This window comes from Salvia hispanica, chromosome 2 (genome assembly GCF_029641045.1).
Source record: "Salvia hispanica isolate PSC_SH4W2 chromosome 2, Shi_PSC_v1, whole genome shotgun sequence".
NCBI classification, from domain to species: Eukaryota; Viridiplantae; Streptophyta; class Magnoliopsida; order Lamiales; family Lamiaceae; genus Salvia; species Salvia hispanica.
The window spans coordinates 61605378-61618571 of NC_142693.1; the positions used below are offsets into that span (position 1 = coordinate 61605378).

A 13194-nucleotide genomic window follows, 5' to 3' on the forward strand; every position below is an offset into this window, starting at 1 on the left:
TTTAAAATTTAAATATAATTATGCTAGTACACAAAGAGTTATATTTGTATTTCATTTTAGCATATTCTGTTATTTTTATTTAGATGTCAATAATTCTTTGTCTGTGTTGAGCATAAAATGTTATTGTACGTTATTGTATCATACTTCTCCATTCTACAATAAGAGTCATATTTGGTGTGAACGTAGAGTTTTAAGAATGGTAAAGAATAGTGTGTTAGAAAAGTTAATGGAATATGAGATCCATATTTTTATATTAATTTTATAATAGAATATGAGTGAAATAAATTAGTGAAATATGAAACCTACTTACTATCATTTATTGTAAAAGTGAAATGTGATTTTTATTGTGGAACAAGCATAAATAGCAAAATGTAATTCTTATTGTGGGATGGAGAGAGTATTTATTATACAAAAAGTTTTGTCATCCTTTTATATTGATGCAAAAAAATTCATTATATTTTTTTGTGTTTTATATACCAAATAGGTAAAGAGTTAATTATGCTCAGTCATACGACATAATGTATATTAAATTAAAACATAGATAGAACTTTTTGTACTATTGTTTAACAATAAGAAACAAATGTAAAATATTGTTTAATTATGCAATTAGCCCTTATCTACAAACAATATACTCGCATGCAGTGTTGCACACATTATCAAAGCCAGTTTACTTGGGACGATTAAGCCAAATTTCAGTATGTATAAACAGTGTCGTTCTGGTCTAGCATGTTCAACATTTCCCCAAGTATACACATATTTGGAAGGGATATGTTCTCCATTTGATTGATATATATCGCATCTTTAGGAAGTTGTTTTTATCGCATCCTTAAAATGACAATTTTGAGGTGAGAGTGAAATATGAGGTATAGCATGTACTTGTAAAATGAGATTAACTTTAAATTGATGAATAAACCTAAGAAGACCGGAACAAAACTCACATCATTCACCCATACATTGAAGCAAATAAGTTAAACATAAGTCTACCACTGCGTCACGGATAAGCCGCGAACAACATCAATTGTCTCCGCGTGTAGCGCCCATTTCTGGATTTCCTGGACACAAAAATATTAAGATGTGAGGCAAAGTACGAGTAAATAAGGAATAAAACATAGTAGGAAACCAACAGCACCTCGGCCGAGAGAGAAGGGGCGATTTTGTAGAACACTTCGTCGAAATCTTCGTTTTTGATGGTCATGCTACCCCCACAGGACAATGACGGTCGTTCAATGGCAAACAGAGAAGCTAATGTCACCTGTTGTTCAAACAAAATTTACAGCTTATCCACATTTGAGAGAAAATCGTTGCCAAAAACACCACATCGATTTTGAACTAAATAGTCAGCATATCATGAACTATCACATTTTCTCAGAACTATCTTGAATTGTCTTCTCTGAACAATTTATACTAAAAAGTACAAAGACGGGAAGATTCTTCCGATATGTGATACTCTCGCAGTCGGAATTTGACGTGAGAATACATGGTAAAAGTAAATTTTCCAATCCCATATAAGCGAGAGAGAGTATATTTTTTTATCAGTTAGCTTCCATTCTCAAAACAAAGATATATTGAGAGTATGTGGCACTACAAAAGTTCATTTTTACACATGCATTTCCATATTAAGTTTCTCAGAAGATTCTACTCACAGTTAGCGAATTAATTGGTCATCATCGATAGTTCATGGTAGACCAGATACTTATGATATTGAGTATATTTGAACGTTTAATACTTTATCACATAAAAGATGTCTGATGCTCCCTTATTTTTTTTTTATTTGCTTAATGTATAGTTAACCCTAAACACCAATAGTTTTCATCATTCATAAGGAGTCGACAAGAATGACACTTACCAAATTAAATAGATCAGCGCCACTGAAATTGTTACAAGCATCGTGTTTTCCTAGAGCCGCCAGATCCACTTCAGCATCTATTGGCTTGTGTAGAGCTAGAGCTTTCAATATCTCTCCTCTTTCTTCTGGAGTAGGAAGAGGAGCATACAAAGTCCTATCAAAGTCTTTTTTGATGAGCGGGAGATGATCCAAAATCTCTACCCTGCCAATATGTCAGCAAGGTAAGGGATGCCAAATAAAGGCACATGAAACAAGATGAAATCTTTGAGCAAAATATTTCTGCATTTTGAACTATGAAGCATGCCGTACCTACTTGATGAAACAATCACATAAACACGTGACTCGTTTTTTAATTCATAAACTTCGATCCCCACCTGCAATAGAAGATATTATCATCCTTATTAGCTAAGTATGTAGAATTGCTAAGTAATAAATACATTACTAGTGAAGGCAGCATTTGTAAAAAGCCATTTATGTACCTCATTATATGCCTCCGACTTCCATAAATCTTCGTCCTCTGGATATTCGTCGACAGCATCTAGGTCAAATAACTCCAACTGGTTGAAAAGGACGTTGGTCAATCATTCAATGCACACCGAGACATACATAGCATTTGAACTGAGCATGCTTTAGCTAATATATTAAGATAAAGAAAGGAACAGAGTAGACATCATGTCTAAGACCTGTAAAATACTAGTGCTTGAGCCAAAGAACCAGGAAGACTAGAGATACGTCTTAGCAATATCAGGAATGCTAGAACTTTATACCAATTACTAAATAAGGAAAACCTAAGCACTTCTTAAGAACAGCTTGATGTCTCTTTTTTCTTCTCTAAATACAAAGCAAACCACAAAGCCTTTATGGACACTATATCTCTCTATTGTATTAGATTGTTTACATGTCATTTAGAAAAGTTTATTTACAAGGTTGTTCAGGCATCCTGCTTCTCCCTCCCCTTATTAACTACTAGTATTAATAACTTTCTGCTTGTTATAAGTGGATAACGGAGATAAGAACAAGCTACATTTGTAACATTTTTATGTTTGGGCTATTAAGTTAATTGGGGTCGAAGTTTGGGCAACAGGTTAAGAATAAAAGATACTACCAATTAATTCCTGCAGTATCTTTTAGTTGTTTATTGTTTAGGAGTCAAGTGATTAGTTTGTTAGGAATAAGTTTATCTCTTCATTAGTTTGTTGTTAGAGATAAGTATATCTCTTAGAGTTTGATTTGGTTCAAGAGTATATTGTAGGATGGCAGTTTAAGGCTAGCCATAGGCCTCTTCGGAGGCATTTATGTATGTAAATTTTGTTCCAGTTATTGAGTTTATATTCTGTTACTTTATTTATTTTGTCGTGACATCCCTCTACCCGTTTCCTTTTTTTTCTGTGAGTTTTCCAGACAGCAGCCCATTATCTCTAACAATAAACCCTTAGAAATAATACCATTACCAGAGAGATTGGAACGAAGTAAAAAGAGAGTACCTCATCAAAGAAAACTATACATGGAGAGTGAAGTTTTGCACATTGAAAAATATTTGCCACCATCAATCTGCTCCATGACCCAAACTTCAATAGTTCAGTGCCCTGTATGGAGAACAAAAGTAACACAATAAGGAAGCAATTGTCTATAATGGTTACCAACTATATTCAGATCAAATGTAACCAAAGAGAGAACCTGGATATGCATGAATTTTGCTCCTGCTTCTTTAGCCAAAGCCTCGACAACCAATGCCTTGCCACAACCATGAGGACCATAAAGGAAAAAGGAGGTTGGAAAGTTCTTCACCCCAATTTCCCCAAGAGACTATAAAAGATAAGCTTATTTAGAAAATGCTAAGCTCCGAGAGTTGAGCAAGAAAAAGAATAATTGGGCAATCATATCTAACCAAGCTTTTATCTCAATGATTTTCAGCTGGCTAGTCACAAGATATACGATGTAAAATTGTGCAAGTTTGGCAGAAATGCAAACATACAAGACATAAAGACTTGTACAAACTTGAGATACCAAATGCTAAATGAGATGATCAACAATCAAAAAATTAGGAAAGGAAACTACCTTATGAAGTTGAGAAACTATACCCCCTTAACTATATGATGGTAATTCTCACAGTAACTGAAGGCTTCCAAATATAAATAAGCTCGAAAAAAGGAAAGGGAACTACCTCATAAACTTGGGGATACTTTATACGCTTAACTATGCGCCGTTCAAATTCCAATTTCAACAATTGAAGGCCTCCAACATCATCCCAGTTTAAATATGGTGTGAGGGAAAAATCTTCCATTTCAGCAGAAGGCCAAACCGTCTCAATAGCTTGCTGCCATAAGTTTGTTTTCAATAATTTAAAGCCAGATGATAAAAGCTAGAAAGTTTTAACTAATATCAGATCAGGCTTCTATCACAGTGTATATACAAATACAATAGACTAATGTAGAATGTTCATGTTTGTTTCCATGGATATGCCCAAACCTAACCAGAACAAAATATCTAGTTTAAGGGGTAATTTGGAAATTTTGAGAGAGAGACACTATGAAAAGAAGGTTTCTAGATAGAGCGATGTTGATTGGACAAGATAAAAGTCTTATGTTAGTTTAACAAAAAATATGACACCTAAAAGCATTAAACTGTGCTGTGCATATCCATTATCCACCAGTTAACGTAGTACACAGAAATAGTAAGCTAAAGAAGTTGCACAAAAAACATCACCAGAAGCATGTTGGGGGAGAAACTTTACTTTAAAGAAGAAAACAACAATGTGATCTATGCCACTACATGACAAAAACAGGAAGACTTTTGAAAGTGCACCAAAGATGAAATCCCTCCATATCCTCTTTATTTGCCCACAATTCTGTCTATGCCATCTAGGTTAATACACATATCAAGGCAACAACTCCCCTGCCCCCAACCTCAAACAGAATTATGGTTTTTGTAAGTTACACTTCATGACTGCTCACCACATAGAATAGCATGAAGGTAGGGCGTAACAGATTACTGACTTTCAAGCCTAGAGGGAATTGACTATCTAGTTGTCATCTTACATTACTTTATTCAAGTAACAAAAAAGAAATGGGGTTCAATGATCCGTACGTATAGATAAAATAAAAGAAAAATCTCATTTAAGGATAAATAATGTGTAAGAAACAAAAAAAAGAAGGGAAATTATAAATTAATCACAGTATCAATACTCAATTACTCAAGAAACAAAAATGAGGGGAAATTATAAATTAATCCAGTATCAATACTCATTTACTCAAGAAACAAAAAAAGAGGGGAAATTATAAATTAATCCAGTATCAATACTCATTTACTCAAGAAACAAAAAAAGGGGGGAAATTATAAATTAATCCAGTGTCAATATTGTAGAAAATAGAAGAGCAGGATTACCTCAAAGTCCCACATGGTTAAACTGAGTTTCTCCAATTCTTCATCTGAAAATGGTTTTCTATTAGCTTCATACCCATCGTTAAAACTCTTTTTGTCAGCTCTATATGTAATGGCATCATTAAAAGCAATCATACGAGCCTTATTTAATAGTTCTACCAAATCTCCTGCTACAAAACCCTGAGTCCACCTAGCTAACTCTGAAAGATCAAGACAACCTTCAACCTTATTATTACGTGTTAGAACTTTTAGTATCCAATGACGTTCATTGTTGTCTGGAACATCTAAAATAAATTCACGATCAAACCGCCGTCTTAAGGCAAGGTCAAGAGCATTAGGCTTATTGGTTGCTCCAATTGTCAGCACATAGCCACCAGGTCCACTATTAGTTATTTCAGAATCAGAACCATCATTCACAGCTTTCTTCATGCAAGCAATCAACTGTTTCACTGGGCATTGATGGCGCAAACTTTCTGTTTCTGATGTCAATGCATCAATTTCATCAATGAACACAATAGATGGTGCGTTCTTGTATGCTCTGGAGAACAACTCTAGGATACCTGAACATGGTTCAAAAAAGTCAAATGGGAATGAAATAGAAACAAAGTAATGATGGTTGAGGATCAATTCGACAAAACACAATCCTTAGAAAAGTGAATTATACAAAAATCTAGAGATTAGGCTGTAGAGAAGTGAGAAAGCTTAGTGACACATTGGTTTAGCAAGAGAAATGGAAGTGAATCAGGAGAAACCTCTTTAAGAAAATGTACAAGTAGAAATGTTAGCCAAGTTAAACATTTGGTTGATTCTTGGACATTACCTGCACTCATGTGCTTTTCAACAGGGTGAACACAATGTATAAGAAAGTGAAACAACTGAGGTGTTTGGTTGCTTACAATTCTACATACATTCAGATTTACAAAAGGTAGCTCAATCACATATAGAAACACCAAGATATCATATAACCCACATGTCCATATATGCCAATTTTCAGCCACATGAGACTCCATCTATAAGCACATATGCTTAAAGCTGACAGTAACATATTTCTCAGTCACATGAATAAAAACACGTCACACACTTTGCACAGAAAAGTCATACAATGTAGTCCCTTTAAATAAACTGCATTCAACAGACACCAGCATTCCGACCAACAAATCACACAATTTGCATGATCATGATGTACCCACATATAATCCGCATTCAGTGGCCTCAGGGAATCCAACAAAACACGTCACACAATTTGCACAATCAAGTCATATGATGCTATTTCAATCCCACTAAATAAGCCTCATTCAATGGCCATTCATGTTCCAACAAAAGCGTTACGGAGTTCGCAATCATAAGTCATACAATGCAGTTCCTCCAAATAAACAGCATTTGATAGACACCAGCTCGGCCAAACACACTCAGCCGATTATGTAGTATGATGCAACCATAAATAATCTCCATTCAGTGGCCATTAGGATTCCAACAAGCATATCACACAATTTACACGATCAAGTCTACTAGGCAATTGCAATCCCCCGAAATAATCAGCACTCATAGACATTCAAATAGTTGCACAATGCAACAATCTTGACAAAAAAACGCAATACCTGAAGCTCCAGACTTCAACGCAACAGCAGATGCTTCATAGAATGGCACCCGGGCCTCATTGCCAATGGCTCGAGCCAACATGGTTTTCCCACAGCCCGGTGGGCCGTGCAACAGAATTGCGTTCATAGGTTCGCCTCCAAAGTGCCGCAATAGCTTCAACTGGAGCATCGGCGCAATCACCTCGTCTTTCAAATTATCTAAAATGCACAACCCACCAACAATATCACTAAACATTGGCCACTTATTCTCAGTCTCCTTCATCTCTCTATTACTATTCCCTAACTCCTTTTTTTGCTCTAGTTCCCCAATTACTGCCACATTAACCCCATTCGCATCCTTCTCTCCCAAATCACCACCAGATTTATGATTCGTAGCAGAATCGAGTTCCCCACCGTTAGAACCTGAATGACTAGCTGAAGGGGAAGCCCTAGCAACCTCAATTTGTCGGTCCGCATTCTGATTCTCGTCGTTTTTTTGCCGTTTGGCTGCTGGCTCGTCCACGGACAAGTGCAGGTTTTGCGCGTCACTGAGGTTATTTGCTCCGGCGTCGGCGGTGGTCTCGACGGGGCAGCGCAGAATTGGCTCGTCACATGCATGGAGAGTCCCAGCGACGCTGCCGCTTCCTCCCTCCATGCTCGATTCTTTGACGGAAAGAGGAGTTTCCCGGTGACTGGAGGGCATGTGTTAGGCCGTCACACGCACGCCAGATGTTTGATGTTTTGTCTGAGAGAAATGACAAAAAACCCTAGTCCCTCCCTACGGAGTAGAAGAATGAATAAATAAATAAATAATTATGCAGTTATAATAACACTAAACACCTCACTAATGTAGGGATAATTACAATTTACATATGAAATGTTACACTAATGTTTCAATTGAGTATAAAATATTTTAAGTTAACAAAATATTATACAAAAAGTTTAATTAGTGCTACGAATTAGTATATTCGATCTAAAATCACTAATACTATTACTTTTTCTTATTTTTCTCCAAAATTATGCCTAAAAGACATGATATTATTTCTTTAAATAATAAATTAATACCTTATGCATTGCCATATGAGCATTTTATCAAGCAATGAATTCACATTTAACCTTCAGCTATTTGTAGCTAATTTTAGAGTCGAAAATGATGAAAAATAAAAAAAGTAATGATGTTAGTAATTTTTAGACGAAATGTATTAATTCATAACACTAATTAATTTTTTTGTATGATATTTATTAACTTAAAACATTTTGTACTCAATTGAAATATTGATGAAACATTTTGTACGTAAGATGTAATTACTCCCGCTAATGTAAGGTTAATGAGTGGAATAATTTTTAGGAGAACTAATTGAGCGGGTTAATATGATACACTATTAAAAAAAAATTCTAACCTAAACACAAACCGACATATGATCTTTAAACTCGAACACAACTAGCATCTGGAGCGAACCTGCTCCGTTAACAACATGATAATAATTTTAGTGGAATTGAATTAGGCCCAAGCGGAGACTCCTATATCCAAGCTTGATTCATTTTATTATGAGTCCGGTTATAAACGAATTGAAATTAGAACTATATTGTTCTCCTATTATGAAGTAAATATTTAATACTTATATTATAATTTTAGATAGTTTATTACTCCACGTAATATAAAATCAATCTATATTACCTTTAATTAACTATTAATGTATGTCTTGTATGATGTGTGTATCGCGTGCATGCAGTGTGTACTAGTAGTAGACTAGTAGTTATTTACTTTGTCCATAAATGTAGAATTATGAAAATCTATTTTAAATTTAAATATTCTTAAAATTTTAAAATTGAAGACTCCAATTCCAAATATAAGTCCATTACAAGGTTTATTGACCAAATTGAGCCTCACAAGTTATGACTTACTCCTTCCGTCAACAAAAAAAGAGCATAATTATCATTTTTGGCCGTCCACAAAAAATAAAGCACATTCATTTATGAAAAATTTTCAACAAATAATAACTCTACACATCATTCCACTAACACTTCTTCTCAGTTACTTTTCTCCTTCTCTCTCACTTTACCAATTCTACATTAAAACCTGTGCCATACATAAACTTTAAGAGCATAACTTCAAGGTTTTTATTTCTATTTACAAACAAGCATATATTTAAAATTTTCCGACACGCAGCTTATTGTGTGCCAACACCATTGGTCGGGAGGCTCGTGTGCAATGCACAAGCACGTAGCATGCGGTGTGAGAAAAGGCATATCATCGTGTGCCATCTTTGGTGCTGCATCAATACTCGCCTTGCACTCAAGAAATAACGATGCCTGTTTATGAAAACAAACAGAGAATGAACTAAAATCAGCAGCTTCAATACAAGTTTTAGATTAAAATGTCTTGAAATGTAAACTTCATGCAGCAACCTGTAACATTGTGTACAAAATAACTGAAAAGACCAAACGAAGAATTCCTATTTTGATGCATTATAGTCAATCAGAAAACTTTGAAATAACAAAATACCAACACTAAATTTAGCAAAGGCAAAAAACTACACCCAAAGCAGTATTATTATGAATAAAGAATAGCGATAATGGTTGGTTTGGATGTCACTCACCTCTTACATGAACAAGAATCTTGATATGGATTAGGATATAATTTCCTTGGGTTCAAGGCTCTTCATCAATTTGAGGAAAATATCGTCTCCACTTAACCCCGGGGAAGTTGCAGAATCTGTTGAGAATCCTTTTTCATGCATTTCTTCCATGAATGATCTTGCCTTGTGAACTTCATTTTCTTTAGCAGACACCCAATGATGACATGGTATGTCACAGATTACGTCCACAGCCACGGTTCTCCATCTCTACAAGCAAACGTTTTACCTCCTCCAAAGACCCTTCTTGACAAAATGAACCAATGATAGTGTTATATAAATGAGCACCAGGTTGTAAACCTTTTGATGGAAGTTGATTGAAAAGATCCCTAGCAATGTCATGTTTTCCATTTTTGCATAAGCCATTTATGAGAGCACTGTATGTGACTATGTTAGGAGTCCGTTATCTTCAATGATATGTACCAGTGAAATAGCCTCATCTATCTCCCCATTCCTACACAGTCCATCCAACAATGTAGTGTACGTTTGCAAGTTGGGATGCATTTGTTGGGTTTCCATATCCCCGAAAAGTTTCCACCCCTCAACAAATCTATTTTTACTAAATAATCCGTGTATCATGGTAGTACAAGTATGCGTATTATACACCAAACCTTTACCGGGTATTTCAAAAAAAAAGAAGCCAAGCTTCATCCACCCTTCCCTTCTTGCAATATCCATTTAATAAGCTGCTATAACTAACGATATTAGGCTTTACGCCCATCTCTACCATGCAATCAAGCAACTGTTTTGCTCTATCTATTTCACCTTTCATACAAAATCTTGTCTACCATTTTCACACAGTCCCTTAATCACGGAAGTATATGAGACAACATCAGGTGAAATACCCTTGTCGATCTTCACGGGTATAAGTCTCCACCCACTACTTTCCGATCGACGAAGCCAATCATGGGCTGCAATTGTGTGTCCAGTTTTGCATAACCCATCTATCAAGTGCGAAATCATAATCTCATTAGGCTCACAAAGTTTCAAATCCAGAATCTTTTCGAATAATTTCACTGCTTCATCCCCCTTGTTCTCTAAAAACAATCCTTTAATGAGAGTGTTGAACGTAGGGATATCCAGTTCGTAACCACTCTTAAAAAAGAAGGCCATTACAGCAAAACCAGAGTATATATCTTTCAAATGGCAACAGCAGTTAACCGCAATATTCATAGTGTAAATATCAACAGGGAAACCCATCTTAAGCAATTCATCAAACACATTAAGGGCAAAAGAATACTGCTCAATCTTTGCACTAACACTCATAAGATTGTTGTACATTCGAATCGAAGGCTCCGGCTGCATACTCTTCATTTTTCCAAACAATTTAATAGCATCATCTAATTCTTTAACATCATTGAAATCTATTCTGTACCGCTTAGGTTGAGAAGCCTCGGTTGAGAAGAGAGAGAATGGAGAGAGAATACCCGATATATGAGATCATCGACCCAGAAATCCTCTTCCATGAACGAGATCTATTGCAGAAACAGCAGCCCTTCTGCTCATTCTTCCTTGATCAGCGGTGAGATTGCCGAGATTGGATCTGTCTTAAAGGAATCAATTGGTAAAGGAAATTTTTAGGTTTGATAGGAAAACGGAGTACTGATAAAATAAAAGAGTAATAATGTTATAGTGCTATTATTACAGTCATTTATAATTATAACTTTGTACTAAGTATTAGGGCATCGTGGGGGCCCACTTGGGCATGCCCAGTTAGTCCTCCCACCAAAAAAACTTGGCCATTTCATGGTGGCCCTCTAGTCCAAACTTAAAATTAATTTTTTGCATTTTTTGTTATACTTTTTGATTTAAGTAGAATAAATTTTATTTGACTATAATAATTAAAAAAAATTAAATTAATATTAAAAAATTTGACAATTATAAGTAAATATATTTATTAAAAATTCAAATTTTAATTATTTCCGTAATTAGGGTGTAAATTGAAATCACAATCCTTAATTAAAAAGTTGACCAATTTAACAAGGATTTAGTTTTAGAGATGATTTGTTTTCAAAATTAATGTTAAATTAATACATACAATTTTTCTCTCTCTCCATTGAAACCTTCGTCCTCCTCTCTCTCTTCATATTTCTCTCCACTTCATCTTCTCCAAAATTCCTCTCCAGGAAAAAAAAAATCAAAATTACCCCAAGGGTCGCGGCTCTCGGCCCCATGCAGTAGAGGGCCGAGCCACGCGCCCAAGGGCCTCCCTCGCCTAGGCCGACTCCGTGGCTCTCAGTTGGGCACCCCCCTCCCCCCGCCGCGGCTCTCGGTGGCTCTCGTAGTGGGGGGCCGACTCTGGGCCAAGGGCCGCGACCCTCCCACTGTGGATACTCTTACTAATTCTTGTGAAGTTAAACATATTTTTTTAGGTATATCAATTCACCAAATTCAAATCTGTTTGATGTAAATATCATATTAAATAATAATTTCAGTCTAATCATTTTTACCGTATTCAAACCTAAAAGAATATTCAATGCTTACTTGATTTTTGTACTTTTCGATTATATCTATATATTTTTGTAAATTAGTGTCACGCTCGTGCGATACGATTCAATTGTTTTCACCGCAAGAAATAGTGAGAATGTAGTTTTGGCATCGTTTGAAGTGGAGCGTGAATTTTCGGCGGTTCAAAGTTAATAGGTCAGTGGGTGATTAATGATAAAAGTGGTAGTGTTTGTCTTTATTTGATCCTTATAATTTATATACTCCATTAGATTTTTTTTTAAAATCCACAATGACATTATTAATTCCAAAACTCGCATTTTATATATGTATAGATAGATATAAATTTACAAATAAGCATGTCCTGGGTCATATTCTAATGCTTATAGCACTCTAATCCAAAATCAAGACCAAATCTCCACCCTTAGATTTTAAAATGAGTGGATGAGATTAAATCTTACGAATCTCAATAAATAGTAGACAAAATATCAACAAAATGGTAATATCGTCATTATGTTATCATATGATAATTTTCGTGAATGTTTTTTGATATCAACATAGTGTATTACAAATATCAACAATATGACATAAGAATATCAACACTAGTATAAGAAAATATCAACACATATTTATAGAGATTTTTACATGGTTTTATTGAGATTTTTTTATGTATTTGTTGATAAAAATATAGTTATCAACATTTACGAAAACTAAAATAAAAAATATCAAATTTCATCATCCGAACATCGTCAGAACATATGCAATTGAGATCTCGTTGGAATCCTTATAAAATTATCTTTAATTTAATATATTTTTTGGGAAAAAATAATTTAAATCGAGAGAGTTACGTAAATTTAAAGTTTTAAGATGATTTTAATAAGAGAGAATTGACATTAATACCCTCTAATTTTATTTATTAATTTTTTTAATTAAAAATATAATCTCTATGACATTATTTCAAACACTAGATCTTCTAATCTAGTGGCTAAGATTTAGTCTTAGTTTGTGATTGTTAATTAGTTAGCAATTGATTACTCCCCTATCCTGGTATTTAATATTTAGCCGACATGTGCGTTTATTGCGTGCCGACACCATTGGTTTGGAGGCTTGTGTACGGAGCACTCGCATGTGGTTTGTGGCGTGAGACAATGCACATCATCGCGTGTCATCTCGTCGTGCCCATCGCCAGTGCCCGCAACGTGACCCTCACGCGGCTCATCCCGCTGTAAAGGGAAGGGTTTGCATTGCGGATGCCCTTAAGCTCTAGTTACATGCATGCTAATGATCGTGCCTATATCTTATCACCAAA

General features: G+C 35.2%; 1 protein-coding gene and 1 pseudogene across 3 annotated transcripts; both read right to left on the reverse strand.

The window, feature by feature from the left end:
* Positions 1-876: 876 nt before the first annotated feature.
* LOC125221865 (cell division control protein 48 homolog C-like) lies at positions 877-7586 on the reverse strand. 2 transcript variants are annotated; one of them, XM_048124179.2, is made up of 10 exons: positions 6826-7586; positions 5231-5787; positions 4011-4163; positions 3524-3652; positions 3331-3432; positions 2326-2403; positions 2156-2220; positions 1847-2048; positions 1130-1252; positions 877-1052 (listed from the first exon to the last, which is right to left on the reverse strand). In XM_048124179.2, the coding sequence occupies exons 1-10, from the start codon at positions 7505-7507 to the stop codon at positions 981-983; spliced, it is 2163 nt and encodes a 720-aa protein (XP_047980136.1). In that variant the 5' UTR covers positions 7508-7586; the 3' UTR covers positions 877-980. The 2 variants fall into 2 exon arrangements, with proteins under 2 accessions (XP_047980136.1, XP_047980143.1); XM_048124186.2 differs by lacking the exons at positions 877-1052; positions 1130-1252 and having other exon boundaries at positions 1918-2048; positions 2160-2220.
* Positions 7587-8759: 1173 nt separating this feature from the next.
* On the reverse strand, positions 8760-11059 carry LOC125221881 (uncharacterized; annotated as a pseudogene). Its single transcript, XR_016135487.1, has 2 exons — positions 9405-11059; positions 8760-9117 (listed from the first exon to the last, which is right to left on the reverse strand). The product of XR_016135487.1 is annotated as an uncharacterized LOC125221881 (transcript).
* Positions 11060-13194: the final 2135 nt, after the last annotated feature.

What these genes read in the sequence shown, in the direction of transcription:
- LOC125221865 (XM_048124179.2), bottom strand. Translation starts at nt 7,507, where the DNA reads ATGCCCTCCAGTCACCGGGAAACTCCTCTTTCCGTCAAAGAATCGAGC. An exon ending in TAACCATGTGGGACTTTGAG is followed by an intron (nt 4,164 to 5,230) that starts GTAATCCTGCTC and finishes AACTTATGGCAG; the next exon opens with CAAGCTATTGAGACGGTTTG. An exon ending in CAAAATTCATGCATATCCAG is followed by an intron (nt 3,433 to 3,523) that starts GTTCTCTCTTTG and finishes TTCTCCATACAG; the next exon opens with GGCACTGAACTATTGAAGTT.